This window comes from Nyctibius grandis, chromosome 9 (genome assembly GCF_013368605.1).
Source record: "Nyctibius grandis isolate bNycGra1 chromosome 9, bNycGra1.pri, whole genome shotgun sequence".
Taxonomy (NCBI): Eukaryota; Metazoa; Chordata; class Aves; order Nyctibiiformes; family Nyctibiidae; genus Nyctibius; species Nyctibius grandis.
Window position 1 is genome coordinate 3,878,702 of NC_090666.1, and position 12,731 is coordinate 3,891,432.

General features: G+C 39.1%; 1 protein-coding gene across 2 annotated transcripts in view; it reads left to right on the forward strand.

The window, feature by feature from the left end:
- The window catches only part of PMS1 (PMS1 homolog 1, mismatch repair system component), a 50,468-nt gene that overhangs the window by 14,194 nt on the left and 23,543 nt on the right, over nucleotides 1-12,731 (forward strand). For both annotated transcript variants that reach the window (XM_068408293.1, XM_068408294.1), the window contains exon 6: nucleotides 9,713-9,829. In XM_068408293.1, the coding sequence (XP_068264394.1) occupies nucleotides 9,713-9,829 (117 nt within the window). The remainder of the gene's footprint in view (nucleotides 1-9,712; nucleotides 9,830-12,731) is intronic.

The following is a 12,731-nucleotide window of genomic DNA, read 5'->3' on the forward strand; positions in this document are numbered from 1 at the left end:
TAAGTAACGTAACAATAGGCTTTAGTTGAGCTAATTGTTCTTTGTTTAGACGGGGGAACAGATTCGGAGGCTGCCTGGAGGCTACTTTGACTTCACAGCATACTGAACAGTGATTTTACAACACAGCTACAGAAATTGCACACACAGCTACAGAAATGACGCATTGAGCAGTTCTTTACCCGACCCCAATTCAACATAGCTAATTTTATTGGCTGTGCTCCTGGTTTTGGCACCTCTGAGAGGAAAGCTAAAGAATTTCCAGGTTGCCACAAAGTAGAGAGTGACATCTCCTGGCCAGATCCTTCAGCGATTCTTTTCCTGTTAGAAAATACATTTGTTTGTTCATCTGGCTATTTGGCCTGTTCATTGAGCAATTTTGATCAGATACTCTATCAACCAAACATTCACACTTCAGTTCCCTTTAGGAACGATGAGTGATGCTTGAAAAGGCAACAGATTGCCCATCCTTTTCTGGAGTTGTATAGCATGCTCTGATTATATTTATGGATGTATTTCTAAATATCAAAGCGTAGATCTTGTGGGAAAACAAAAGCCTGCCTTGTGGCTACAGGGTAAGCATTCTAAAGCTCAGTAAGCATAGGTACTTTTAGTCTTATTTCATTGGGACTACAGAAAGTTTGAAACCAGGGTTGTGCACTTCTTAGTTTGTGTTAAGCTCACTGGCATACCCGACAGTGCTTTCACAGTATCGGTCTTAAATATGGGTTAATAAATCTGATTTCATCTTTTATTGGCGGTTTGTTTGTGCCCTCTCTGATGGGTGTGGTATAATTTTTCTGCGGTTAAGCTGGGGCTTTTATTTGTCGTTCTTGGCTACTGCAAGGACTTAGTACAGTTTGTTGCCAGTACGTTCTGTGGACCTTTTTTTTCCCCCTCTGTGGCAACTGCAGCTTGTTATCTTCTGTTACAGATCTTAAGTTCGATGTACTGTGTTGGGAAACATCTTATTTGTTGTGGAAAGTGGTTGCTCAGTTGACCTTTCTGAACTAGACATCTATTGCATGGTTGCTTACAGAGTTTGCGTGAGCCTTTCTAGTCTGGAAATTCCTGGGTGCTGGCAGAGAGGCATGGGAGTGTGACTCCTAAGTAAAGACAGAAGTGGTTTGGGGGAAAAGAGCAACGAGGAGAAGGAGAGCAGCAGTGAGATTGCTGCTGACAAGTTATAAGTTATTTTTTTAATGGTATTTTGATTTCATCCCCTTTGATTAGACTGTCATCTATCTTGGTTTTTCCTTTTTTTTTGCATGTTTATTTTAATGCAATGGCAGTAATGTGCAAGAAGCTGATCACGTGTGTTTTTCACAGTACTTACTGCAAAAATGGCGTGAAGAGCAGCACAATAGTAGCACGTTGGTGTTGGCTACCCATCGTATTAGCTTCAGAGGTAAATTCCTTAATACACAATTTGAGTAGGTAAAATAAATCAGTACAAATGCTATCTGCAGGCAGCATATATTCATTGTAATGACGGAACTGGTCTCTTCACTTTGCGGTGCTGGCCTTATGTTCATTTAATTTATTTAGAGAAAAAAAAAAGTGAGGAACTGCTCGGAGATGTTTCAACACAAGAGGTCGCTCAGTAGCTGTTGCTGAGCTGGGAAAATCAAAAGCTGAAGAAAATGTGCACTAAATATAGGCTGTCTCTGTGCATGTGTAAATGCTTTTAAATAGTCTGAAAACATTAAAAGAAACTTTGAATGAAGATTCCTTTGTTTCTACTGCTGCTATCATTCCTGGCAAAATAAAAACTACACATTGCATCATACCTTTTAAGACATTTGAAATTCTAAATTCCAATACATAACAACTTTCAGCAGGTCTACATGCATCCGTTTTACCGTAACATCACAAAAAGTGAATATTCATTTGTTCTTTTTCCTTCAGATGCTAAATATTATTGTCATTAAAATTATTAATACAGATCAGAAGGTGTTTTTCCTGTAGTGATACTACAGTATATCTGTGCTGGAATAATACTCTACTCGATAGGGTTGTCTGTGATGGATTTATTTTTTTGTGGTGGCTGTTGTATTTCTGTTTGAAATGTACTAGCAGAAAGAATCAGCTTCTTAAAATGGCTTTATTTTTCATGGAGCTCATAGATTATATATTAGTTTTAAAAAATTTATATGCATTTATTCAGAGGGGCTCCTAGAATCCCAGATTCTTGAGGCTGAGCCAGTGCTTTCTGTTGCAATGGAAGAAGATACACGTCAGGCGTAAGATCAGGTTCCGAGGCTTAAAAGAGCAAGAAGGTAGCAGAGATGAGGTATTACAGAAGGAGAGGAAGAAAAATAGGTCAAAAGAGTAGAAAGGGTAGTGCAATCCAGTGTATTTCACAGAAATCTTGAAAATAAGTGACCAAGCCAGTGTATTTTTTTAAAAAATCATTCTTTAAAGGCCTGTATTTTATAATTTCATAAAAGTGCCTGAGGTTAGGCATTGGAAAATGGTTGCCTAATTGGTTCTAGCAGAAGCTTATTTTGGAAAGTCAGGCACCTTATTGAGCTATTGAATCTATATATGTTTTTAGGATGCACAATATGTTGCATGTTTTATTCCCACCATGTTTTTTTTTAAATGCTGTATGTCTTGTTCTTCTGAATGAAATTTCGAGAAATTTTGCTTGCCACTGTGCCACATTTCATGTCTGTGTTAGTTCAGAAAAATATTAGCATTAAGTGTCTGATTTTTTTTTTTGTGAAGAACCACAATGTTCTTCCTGCCTTTGGGTTGCTTTCTGCTAAATAAGAAAATAGATATCTTTTTATCAGTCATCCTAGGGGTCGTTTATTGTCTACTCTCTGTCAGTGGATTTCCGAGATAGGAAATACTCAATTGCTTTTTCTGCTCCGAATGTTTTGTTTGCATTAGCAATAAATAATGAGTCACTTTGCAGATCAACCCTTGAAGTACTATTGCTATTTTGACAACTTGGATTAGCTGGTGCTCCTTCTTTTTATGAAAGTTTATCCTGCCAACACATTCTTTGAATACTGATAATGTTGATCCTCTTGCCAGTATGGTTATGTTAGAAAGAGGTATTTTTCTTCTTTCATCACCATGTTCCTTGAAAGCATAGTGAATAATGAGACAGCCAAATGGAAATAATTTACATGAGTATTCAGCAAGTTTATTTAAAGTTAACATTATCTGAAGGCATGCTAAGAACATTCCGAAGTCAGCTACCACTTAAACCACGTCAAACTCTTCAGCCCGAAATGCCATGTTCTAGCCACCTATGAGCTCTGGCTGTATTTTATCCGAGGTGGTGCAGGGCTCTTCCCTGGAACAAGTTTTCACACTCTTCACTTTTTAACACCAGTAGCCCTCGACTCAGTCTTACAAGCCACTGATGTTCAAGAAATGCCTTTGCATGTTGAACGGCTGATGATATGGAATACTTTAATTCTGTTCTAGTCACCTTTATTCCACAAACGCCGAAATGAGAGGACACCCAATGACTATACCTGTTTTAACAATTTCAGATATAATAGGGCTGAACAAATTATGGCAACAGGTGGTTTAGATGGTGACTATCAGCAGGTCATACCATATGCAACTGGTCCCACGTCTTATGCAAAGTGCAGGTGGACCGTAAGTAGATTCAATATGTTTTCCAGTTCTTTTTGAGGAAAAATCCGCATAAGGGAATATTTTTTCCGACTGTTTTTCATGCATAATATTTCGAAGCCTTGGTAACACACGGTTTTGCCTAGAACTGTGTCTTGTTTGTTTCTTGAGAGAGACGTGGGTCAGAACTTCTGGATGCAAAAAGTTCATTTAAAGCTATTATTATAACTGTGCATGGTGTTCTTCCCCAAATACCCTTTGTGGTTGTGGTTGGTGTTGACCTAAAGGATGCCATCTTCATTTTTTTTCTTTACAGTAAGTCTCCTTTTATATCCAAAGTTGGATAATCTCAACCTACAGTCTGTACCCAATAGTCGAAAACCAGTTTGTTTTCTGTGTCCGAGTGCTCTGTAGTAAGTGTGGGATTTTTGAGACAGAGTAAGTGCATTAGGGTAAACTTACCATTTTTAATAATGATATTCACGTTCATTTCTTGTGCTTCCAAACTCCACTGTAGCTGTTGAAAAGAAACCTGCATTGAGCAGAAACAGGAGCACATAAGCTCTTTCTTGAGTTGGAAAGGCTGCTCCGTTTAATGTAATGATGATAAATTAAGTCCCTCCCTGATCTGTATGTCTTAAAATATAAAGAGTAATTATGATTAAGAATCTGCAGTGCTCTGCAGCCAACATGCTTTCATGCTGACCTGGAATATAGCTCAGTCTTTACTTCCATTCGTTGCTCAGTGGCTTTGCTGAGAAAGCCAAACAGAGAGTTAATTATGGTGTTTTTTGTGCTGAGGACACCTGTCCACTAGGAAATGCGCTGAGACCCTCAACTCAATTTACATCAGTGAGAGAACAGCTGCCAGATGGTAACTACTTTTGGTCACTACCAACCTGGGTGAATTTGAACTGGTGACCTAGAGGTGAAATGCTTTATATCCTATTACTAATTCCTTGGGGTTTCCAGTTTCTCATCCATCACTTCTTTCAACTGGCAGCACAGTATATGTCTGAAATCTCAAAACAATTACTGTTTCACATATGCAGTGTGTGTTGCAGAATCTGAGATGTGCCTTTAGCTCTGGCTTTCACACTCTGTACACTTAAAAAAGGTTAGCAGAAAAAGGATGTTTGCAAAGCTGCCTGGGAGTTTTCTTTCTTCCTTACCAATGTACTTTGTCACAGGAGGGTATGTTATTTTTGTTAACCACTATTTTACAAAAGGCTTTTAAACCTCTCTTTATTTAAATGGTATTCCCTGTGATGATGTATATCCTCTAAATCACAGAATCAACCAGGTTGGAAGAGACCTCAGGGATCATCGAGTCCCAACCGTTGCCCTGACACCACCCTGTCAACTAGACCATGGCACTAAGTGCCCTGTCCGATCTTTTCTTAAACACATCCAGAGATGGTGACTCCACCACCTCCCTGGGCAGCCCATTCCAATGTCTAATGACCCTTTCTGAAAAGAAATTCAGAAATGACAGTTTAGGATTAGAAACTCTTTTTTTGACAGTAATTTAATTGTTTGGGAGGTTTTATTTTTTTTACTTCTGCTATGGAATATCTCTAAACACCCACAGCTGAACATGTGTCATTAAAGCAGCCAAAAAAATTATAACTGTCTATAGTCTTTGTAATTCTTGTGTTACCCGATGAAGGTCTTTTGCTCCTTGTAATATCTGTTAGCTCCTCTCCTAATGTACCTCCCAGCTCCCAAATCCCAGCATTTCTCCACTGCATGATGCTGAAGAAAGCCTTTTCATTGAGAGGGTGCTCTCGTATCACAAAAGGGAAGACTGAGCAGGAAATATGTCAGAATTTGTAGGATGAACTGTGCTGTGGAATATTAGTGTCTTTCAACAAATACCCTCGAGAGCTGTAATGTCTGATGCCCATGGGATAGACAGGTATGTCAGCTGCATCTGATGAGGAGAAAAATGGTGCCTTGGGTTTCTTTATGGTGTACCTCCACTGGTAGTTGTCCCACCATCACTTATGAAATGGATGGGACAACTGATTCCTCAGGGGCAAGTATAAAAGGTATGGGGAAAATAGTTATGCTTCTGTAGAGTTGCAGTATTTTTCTTTAAGCTGAATCGAAAATCTGCTGTGATTTCTGTGCTCAAGGAAAGATTATGCAAGAGCTCTCTTCGAGTAAGATAACTTACTATTGGTTTTAAAACAAGACACCAGTTATGGCATGGAGCTGATAAACAACATCAACTTTTCAAGGCTGGGATTTTAAAGAATGTGCTTAAGACTTCATTTTGATCTTAGCTGTTAGGCTTTCTTCCACTGCAGAGAATGTGCCAGCCCTTGCAGCTAGGTGTCTGTGCATCATAAGCAAAAGAGATCATACACGTTGTACAAGGTGATGTCTGTTTGTTTCCCTTGGGCTCAGTTCAAACTTTGGATATTGCTGCCTGGCTCTCTTAACAGGTAGGCAGTGGTGTTTTCAGTTACGTTGGAGCCTAGTAAACTATTAGGTTTTAAGTCAGGAAAGCTGAGGAACGTGCTGGCCTGAAGGGTTAACTATCTGCAGTGAGATCTCTGATGCCAGGGTGACAGGATTTTTGAGCTTTTAAAACAAAATTAGAGAGACTGAAATACAGTTCTCTTTTACAGAGCTAACTCATGTTACATTACCAACCTGCAGTTCATGTACAGTGCTTGCTCTGCTAGATTTTTACATCCTCAAACTTTATTACAGGATAAATAACACAACGATTATCACAAAACAAATAAAGAAAATAGATGGTTTCTGGGTAATAGAAGTCCACTCTGTTAAGTTACTGCCATTATGTAGTAATAAGGTATATGAGATGAATCTGTTTAACTTGTAGCATCATAGTTGCACTGAAGTATCCACAGTCAGCAACAGCATCCAGTCCTCAGCTCTAATTAAGGTTTTTCTTTTGTCTGTGGTTGCAAATCATCGTGGCTGCTGATAGAAGTTCTAAAATATGAAGGATAGTTAGCGATGAGGAGTGGCTGCATTTTTCCTCTGTCCTTCCTTGGTGTCTTTGAGGATACAAATAATGAGCAGCTCTTATTCTCCTTAGTACCATACACCAGAGACTGCAGTGGGAAGAGGCTGCATACTCTTTCTCCACTCTTTACACATTTTTCAAGGAATCCTTCTGGGCTATGTGCATGCATCCTGAAATAACAGAGATGCCCGCTCCATGGGTGCGTGTACGTTGTCATCCTCCACAACAGTATGCATATGCGTATGTCCTAGAGCTGGACGGGGGTGGAGAAACACATACGCACAGACACACACACGTACTTATCTTCTGTATATGTGCAATAGGTTTTATATACGTTATGACATTTTGTAAGATCTAGATCATGTAATCCCCTTCAATGAAACAAGGAGGGAGGTGGGATATATTTGGCTAACTCTAGCAAAACCTAAGATGGGCCATATGTAATAATATATCTTTGAGTAGGCTGTTTCTGCAGTGTCATCATACTGACTAGAGTCAAATTCTTCCTTGGCTCATCCTGGACACCCGCTTTATATGACCTAGAAAAAAAATATGGGGGGTGTGTGTGGGTGTGTATTTTTAGCTAAACTAAAGGGTATAAGCAAGGTTAAAAAAATAGGGTATTGCAGGAGCCTAATGGAAACAGGCACTTTCTAAAATAAATGAAAGGGAACAGGCATTGTTTCTTTGTGGATTTTTTTTAATGCCTGTTGATACATCTGGAGAGTCTAGAAGAATAATTTTCTTCAAATTACCGGCTGTTCCTATGTTGTTGCTTCATAATGTGCAGTTAGGGCTAAAAATGAACACACAATCTATTCTGTGTTTATACAGTATAGAAATTTAGGAGTTGCCTGGCCTCTTTAGTATGTAGGCTTTAATTGAACCGACAGTGGGAACTAGTTTCCTAAAATTTTGTCTGTAGTTCTGAGCATTAATATCTGATAAATATATGACTAGTTAAAAATACCCCCTGAACTTATTAACAGTATCTACTTTTAGCAAGTTTGCATTTAAAAAATTCTCATTTTCCACAGCTTTCTTAAAACCACCTTTACTGAAGTGATCTTTTCACAGTTCTGAGTATCAGCCATTCAGCAGGTCAAACCGTTTAATAACCTTGCATTAATCAGCAGCTAAGATTTATATCTGTACCTGCGGCATCACACTAGTATAACCTAAAATAAACAGCATGATGTTGATATTAGTCATGTAAGAAGTCTTTCTCAGTTTGGTCACATGCATTTAATTTAAAATATATCCAGTAAAGAAAAAAATGCTTGGCACTTTGTGTTTCCATTTCCATCAGTTCTAAAATAGAAGCAGTACAGGATATGTTTTATAAGAGGAGCTGTAAAGAAGAGGACAAATTCTTTCATCACTGCAAAATGTCTTTGAGGAGATTTACAGCAGGTGTAGAGGAGAGAGGCTGAGAGGCAGCATGCTTTGGGCAGCCCCGGGCTGTCCTTTGCCACTGCCTGCTGCCGAGGCACGGCGGGGACTCTCCTTGCCAGAGCTGTGAACACCCGGCCTGGAGCTCTGCTTGGTTGTTTCTCCTTCTCGCCTTTTTGTGTTCACTGTCCTCCTCAACGTAAATTTTCCTCTGTGTTTGATGGGTTTGCGCTCGCTGTAGGATGACTGAGCTGTGATCCAGCATGTGCAAAGGGCTGTCAGGCTGATGTCTGGGAGGTGAGTTAGATTCAGGCAGGACTGAAAAGCCCTACTTCACAAATGCTGCAGAATGTACATGGAAATGGAAAATTAAAGATTTGGGGAATAGTTTTAGGCTCAACAGTCTCAAAGCTTTACAATTCCACCTGTCCTGTAGGAAGGGAATATCATTTTACAGGAGCACCGTGTTCTTCCGTGGAATTCACCCCTCAAGGCCTGGCAATATCCCTCTGGACAGGTGGAATTTTAAGGCTATGTATTGCATTTCTTGAGATGGGTGCATGTGTATTCTTTGCTCACTCACCATGCTTTCGCATAACATCCTGTACTAGAATACCGTGAACTCATTTGGAATTTATTGGACACCTAGCACCTATTTAAAACATCAATTTTAAACAGCACTGTAATGTCAAATTTAAAGTGCAACTTGCTGCATTTTTTTTTTCCTTTTATGTTTGGACGTTGCACACTGAAATACACTCAGTCAGCTAACAGTGACAGAAATAGTTATAAAGTGGAGCTGAATTTAGCAGTCTCAGTTGCCTAGAAGCAGAAAGCCAACTAAGCAATTTTTTTGTTGTTGTTGATACACAGCAATAAGAGTCAGCAGGTTCAGAGTTGGATTTGTGGCTGTTTAGTACAGGACTTCTCATTAGTGAGAGACAGAATTTCACCTCCCAAAGTAGCTAATACTTTCTGTATATGTAAGTGGACTTGACAGGTAACTTCTGATGCAAGTTGCAGTTCATACTCCCTTACTGTATTTATTAAATCTTTGCAATAGTATTGCAAGATGTGTAGCTAATAGAGCAGGTACCCTTTTATCCTTCTAACTTCTACAGAGTTTTCATTAGACAAACAACTGCTTTCCTTATAAATACATCCTTAGAAACTGCTTTCTTTTCTAAGTAGCAGTATTGTCACAGACCTAGAGTATCCAGATGAGAGCTATGAATGGACACCTAATAGCCTGATTTCTACCAAAACAGCCTATTTCTTGAGTACAAGTACCATCAGCATTGCAGTGCCCACCTTCAAATGGTGACCACCGTGCCAGAGACATGTCATAAACCCTCAATTTATATGCTTGGTTAAAACACAAATCCTACTGCTATGTGTGTAAGAGGGGAAGTAGTATTTTTGTTGATTTGTTTTTAACAATTGTTTCAGGTGCAGAAGTCCACATTAGCCATGTAACATCCATAAATACAAGTTTTGCCTAATTTTCCAATTGCTACGAGTCTAAATAAGTAATACAATATGAGAAGACATGCCAAAAAAGTACCATATCGTGTGTGTTAACACTGAAAGTTGTGAATGTAGGAGGGTCAAAGTACAGAATGTTACATATACAGTATGTGTGCAGTTGCGTATACATGTTCATAGACATGACTCGAGTTCAGCAAATATAATGTCAAAAATTTGACTCTGTGCCATTTGTTTCAGGCAGTTATTTGGCAGAAGACCAGGGTGTCAGATCACAAAATGGCCTGTATGTCAGTTCTGGGAACAGCCATTATGGGCAGTATGGTACCTTTTCAACACTGCTGTGAAGATCCTGAGGTGAGTTTAAACTTCCTTCTCCTGAGTCCACTTAAAGCCTATCAATGAAGAGAGCTAAATCAATATTCAAAAAGAAGGAGACTTTGAAAAAAAGAGAATATTATCTCCAGATTGACATCTGATTAATGCATTTGATTCTATTACTGTCCTCTCTGTAAAATTAATTAGTTTGGTGATTGAAAATCCACTCCAAGAATCATCTAGTCAGGACTCATGTGGCACTGATCAAATGGCAGTAAAAACAGTTGTGATGACAAATGCAGAATTGCTGATTGCTCAGAGCTGTCTAAGTTGGGATTCCTGGCCCACAGGCAGGTTGTGCTCTGATTAATATCTAAGCATTTATATCGGTGTCATCCTTGTGGCCTCTTAGCCTTATACTCTAAAGAATATCCCCTCAATTTCAGTGAAGGGCACCTGAGCAGCAAAAGAAACACATACTTAGAAGGCAAGTTATGCAAAATTTCCACTAAAGATATATTTCACGGAAATACTAGTTAGTTTTCAAAAAATTTAGTGCACTTGGCTTGCTTTGCCCCTGTTGAAAATGGAGGAGCTCCCCATGATATTCTCCTTTGTCCAGTTTTTTCAAAAAATTTTCTACTCTGCTTCCATTTTTGTTGGAGACATTGGAGACATTCTTATAAAGGGGAGTCTTGCTGCTGCTGATCCTTCAAAGTTGTGTTTTCCTGTATCTTGTAGTAAATCTTGACCAGTCACATAGATGAGATGAATCACCATCTGTGAAGTCACAATGGCTTTTAAACACAACTTATGATTCTGCGTTCAGCATTGTAAGTGATGTTTAATAGCATTATTCAGAAGCCTTTATTGAAGTCTGAAAAAAAATACATCTGTATTAAAGTATAATAGCATTATTCAGACTTAAATCTTGAGTTTGTCAGAATGCATGTAGTGTACATGTGCAGGGAAATGAGGGGAAAAAAGCAAAGCTGCTTCTTGTAGTTTACAATGTTCTAGTTGCCTGTGTCTGAACAGAACATCGAGAGTCATTCTTACCTGATTGCAGGCTGGATGCACCCCCCAGGGCAAGGGCAGGAGGTTCTGGAGGGAAGACATGGGGGTATGTAGAAGGGACTAGCTTGAAGGATGCACTCAGGTTCTCACATTACCTCTCTGCTATATCATGAGGCATCCATATTCCTTGAATAGAAGTTGGGGAACATTCCATCTCTCTCTGTCTCTAAATAGTGTGTAAAATACCACGTGCTTCGTTAATAGGTGTATAAGTGATCCATGCATATTGCTCACGCACAAATCTACGTTCAGAAACCACGGACATTTCTAAATTAAGCAGCCAAACACTACGAAATGGCAGGATTAAGGTTGCCTGTGTGACCCTTTCTTTCTCCCTTGTGTGCTAGTATTGGGATAGGTATTTAATGACAAAGCATATGCTGCCTTTTTCCTTCCCATTAGGCCCGTGCCTCATTCAGTACACAGACCAGAGGGCAGCTCTTTAATTCTTTTCTTTTCCTACTTGTTCATTGTGTAGCTTCATACTCCTTTGCTGTGAAGCCTACTCTGAAGACAAAACTGATGTTGCTATAAGCAACTTTCTGTGAGCTGTAGCTTTCTAACTGCAGAATTAAAACTTATGTAACAAGCGATGCAGGGGCTTTAAAGACTGGCCTTCTTCAAAATGTCTCCATTATGAGCACAGAATGAAACAAGAACACATTTCAGGTTGACTCCAAAGCATGCAAACATAGGAGCTACTTGTAAAGTAAAAAGGAAACTAAGAAAATAAAGAAATGACACAACTTTTTGCATGTACAAAACAGCATCTGCTTTGCACATCCCCAGTCTTGTAAATGGATGGATCTATTTTGGCTGAAAACTTTCACACAGGAAATTTTCCTAGTCTCTTCTTTTTCTGTGGAAGTTAAGTTCAGCAGATACACGTGCCACTGGGAAAAAGATAAGTACTGAAGAAAGACATTCTGCTGTCCACTCAACACAGATATATTTTAATATGTATATAAGTTGGTTTTTATTAAAGTATTAGCTTTGAAAACAGCTGATCTAATTGAAAGGCAAAATTCTGTGATATTTTCCAGTCTCTGTAATTTTTTCTTTATACTTCATATACTTTCGTATATGAAAATTCTAATAATTAAGACTAGTTTTGGAAATTGTTGCTAACTTTTAATGAGCATACTGATATTCTACGTGGCTTTAAATAGTAACAGCAGTCAGCCATTTCTAAATCTGGCAACTTCTTAAATGAGTTATGTAGAGACTTTCAGTTTTGCTTTAATGTTGTCTGTATATAAAAATATTGTTTGAAGTGAAAGACTCGTACAAATATTTGGGAATTAGAAAAGGAGCTTGAAGCGTGGAGGAGGAACATTCAGGGAGGATGTACTAAAGTTGCAGAATAAAATCTAGAAGTGCTGCATGTTGTTTTCTGATAATCATCCAACAGATATTTGACACCTCTTTAACTTGACCAGTGGTGTTTGGTTATGTGGGACGTTGCTGACCAGAACACTCCAGCTTTAGCACAGAATGCTTGTTACAAGGTCAAGAGGGAATAAGGGAGCACATGAGCAGATAGCTGGAGTGACGTAGATGAATGAGAAGGGTAGGCCAAATCCCAGGGATTATAAATTCCGTTTCAAATGCATGATAATTTGGATTTTAGTAAATGCAAGTGGTTCTGCCAAAAGCAGAGCTAATGAGGTCCGATTTCTGTGTTCTGTGATCCACCCTGCTACCAGAACATTCTCCACACTTTCCCTTATCTCCAAAATCTCTATCCTCACAATGCCCCAGTGTTCCTTCACCTATTAGTTTGGGCAAGTGGCAGTGGGGCGATGTGTGGGGCAGTATGTGGGCTGGTTGGCATGTCAGTGTTTACGTGCTAATGGATCCTGTC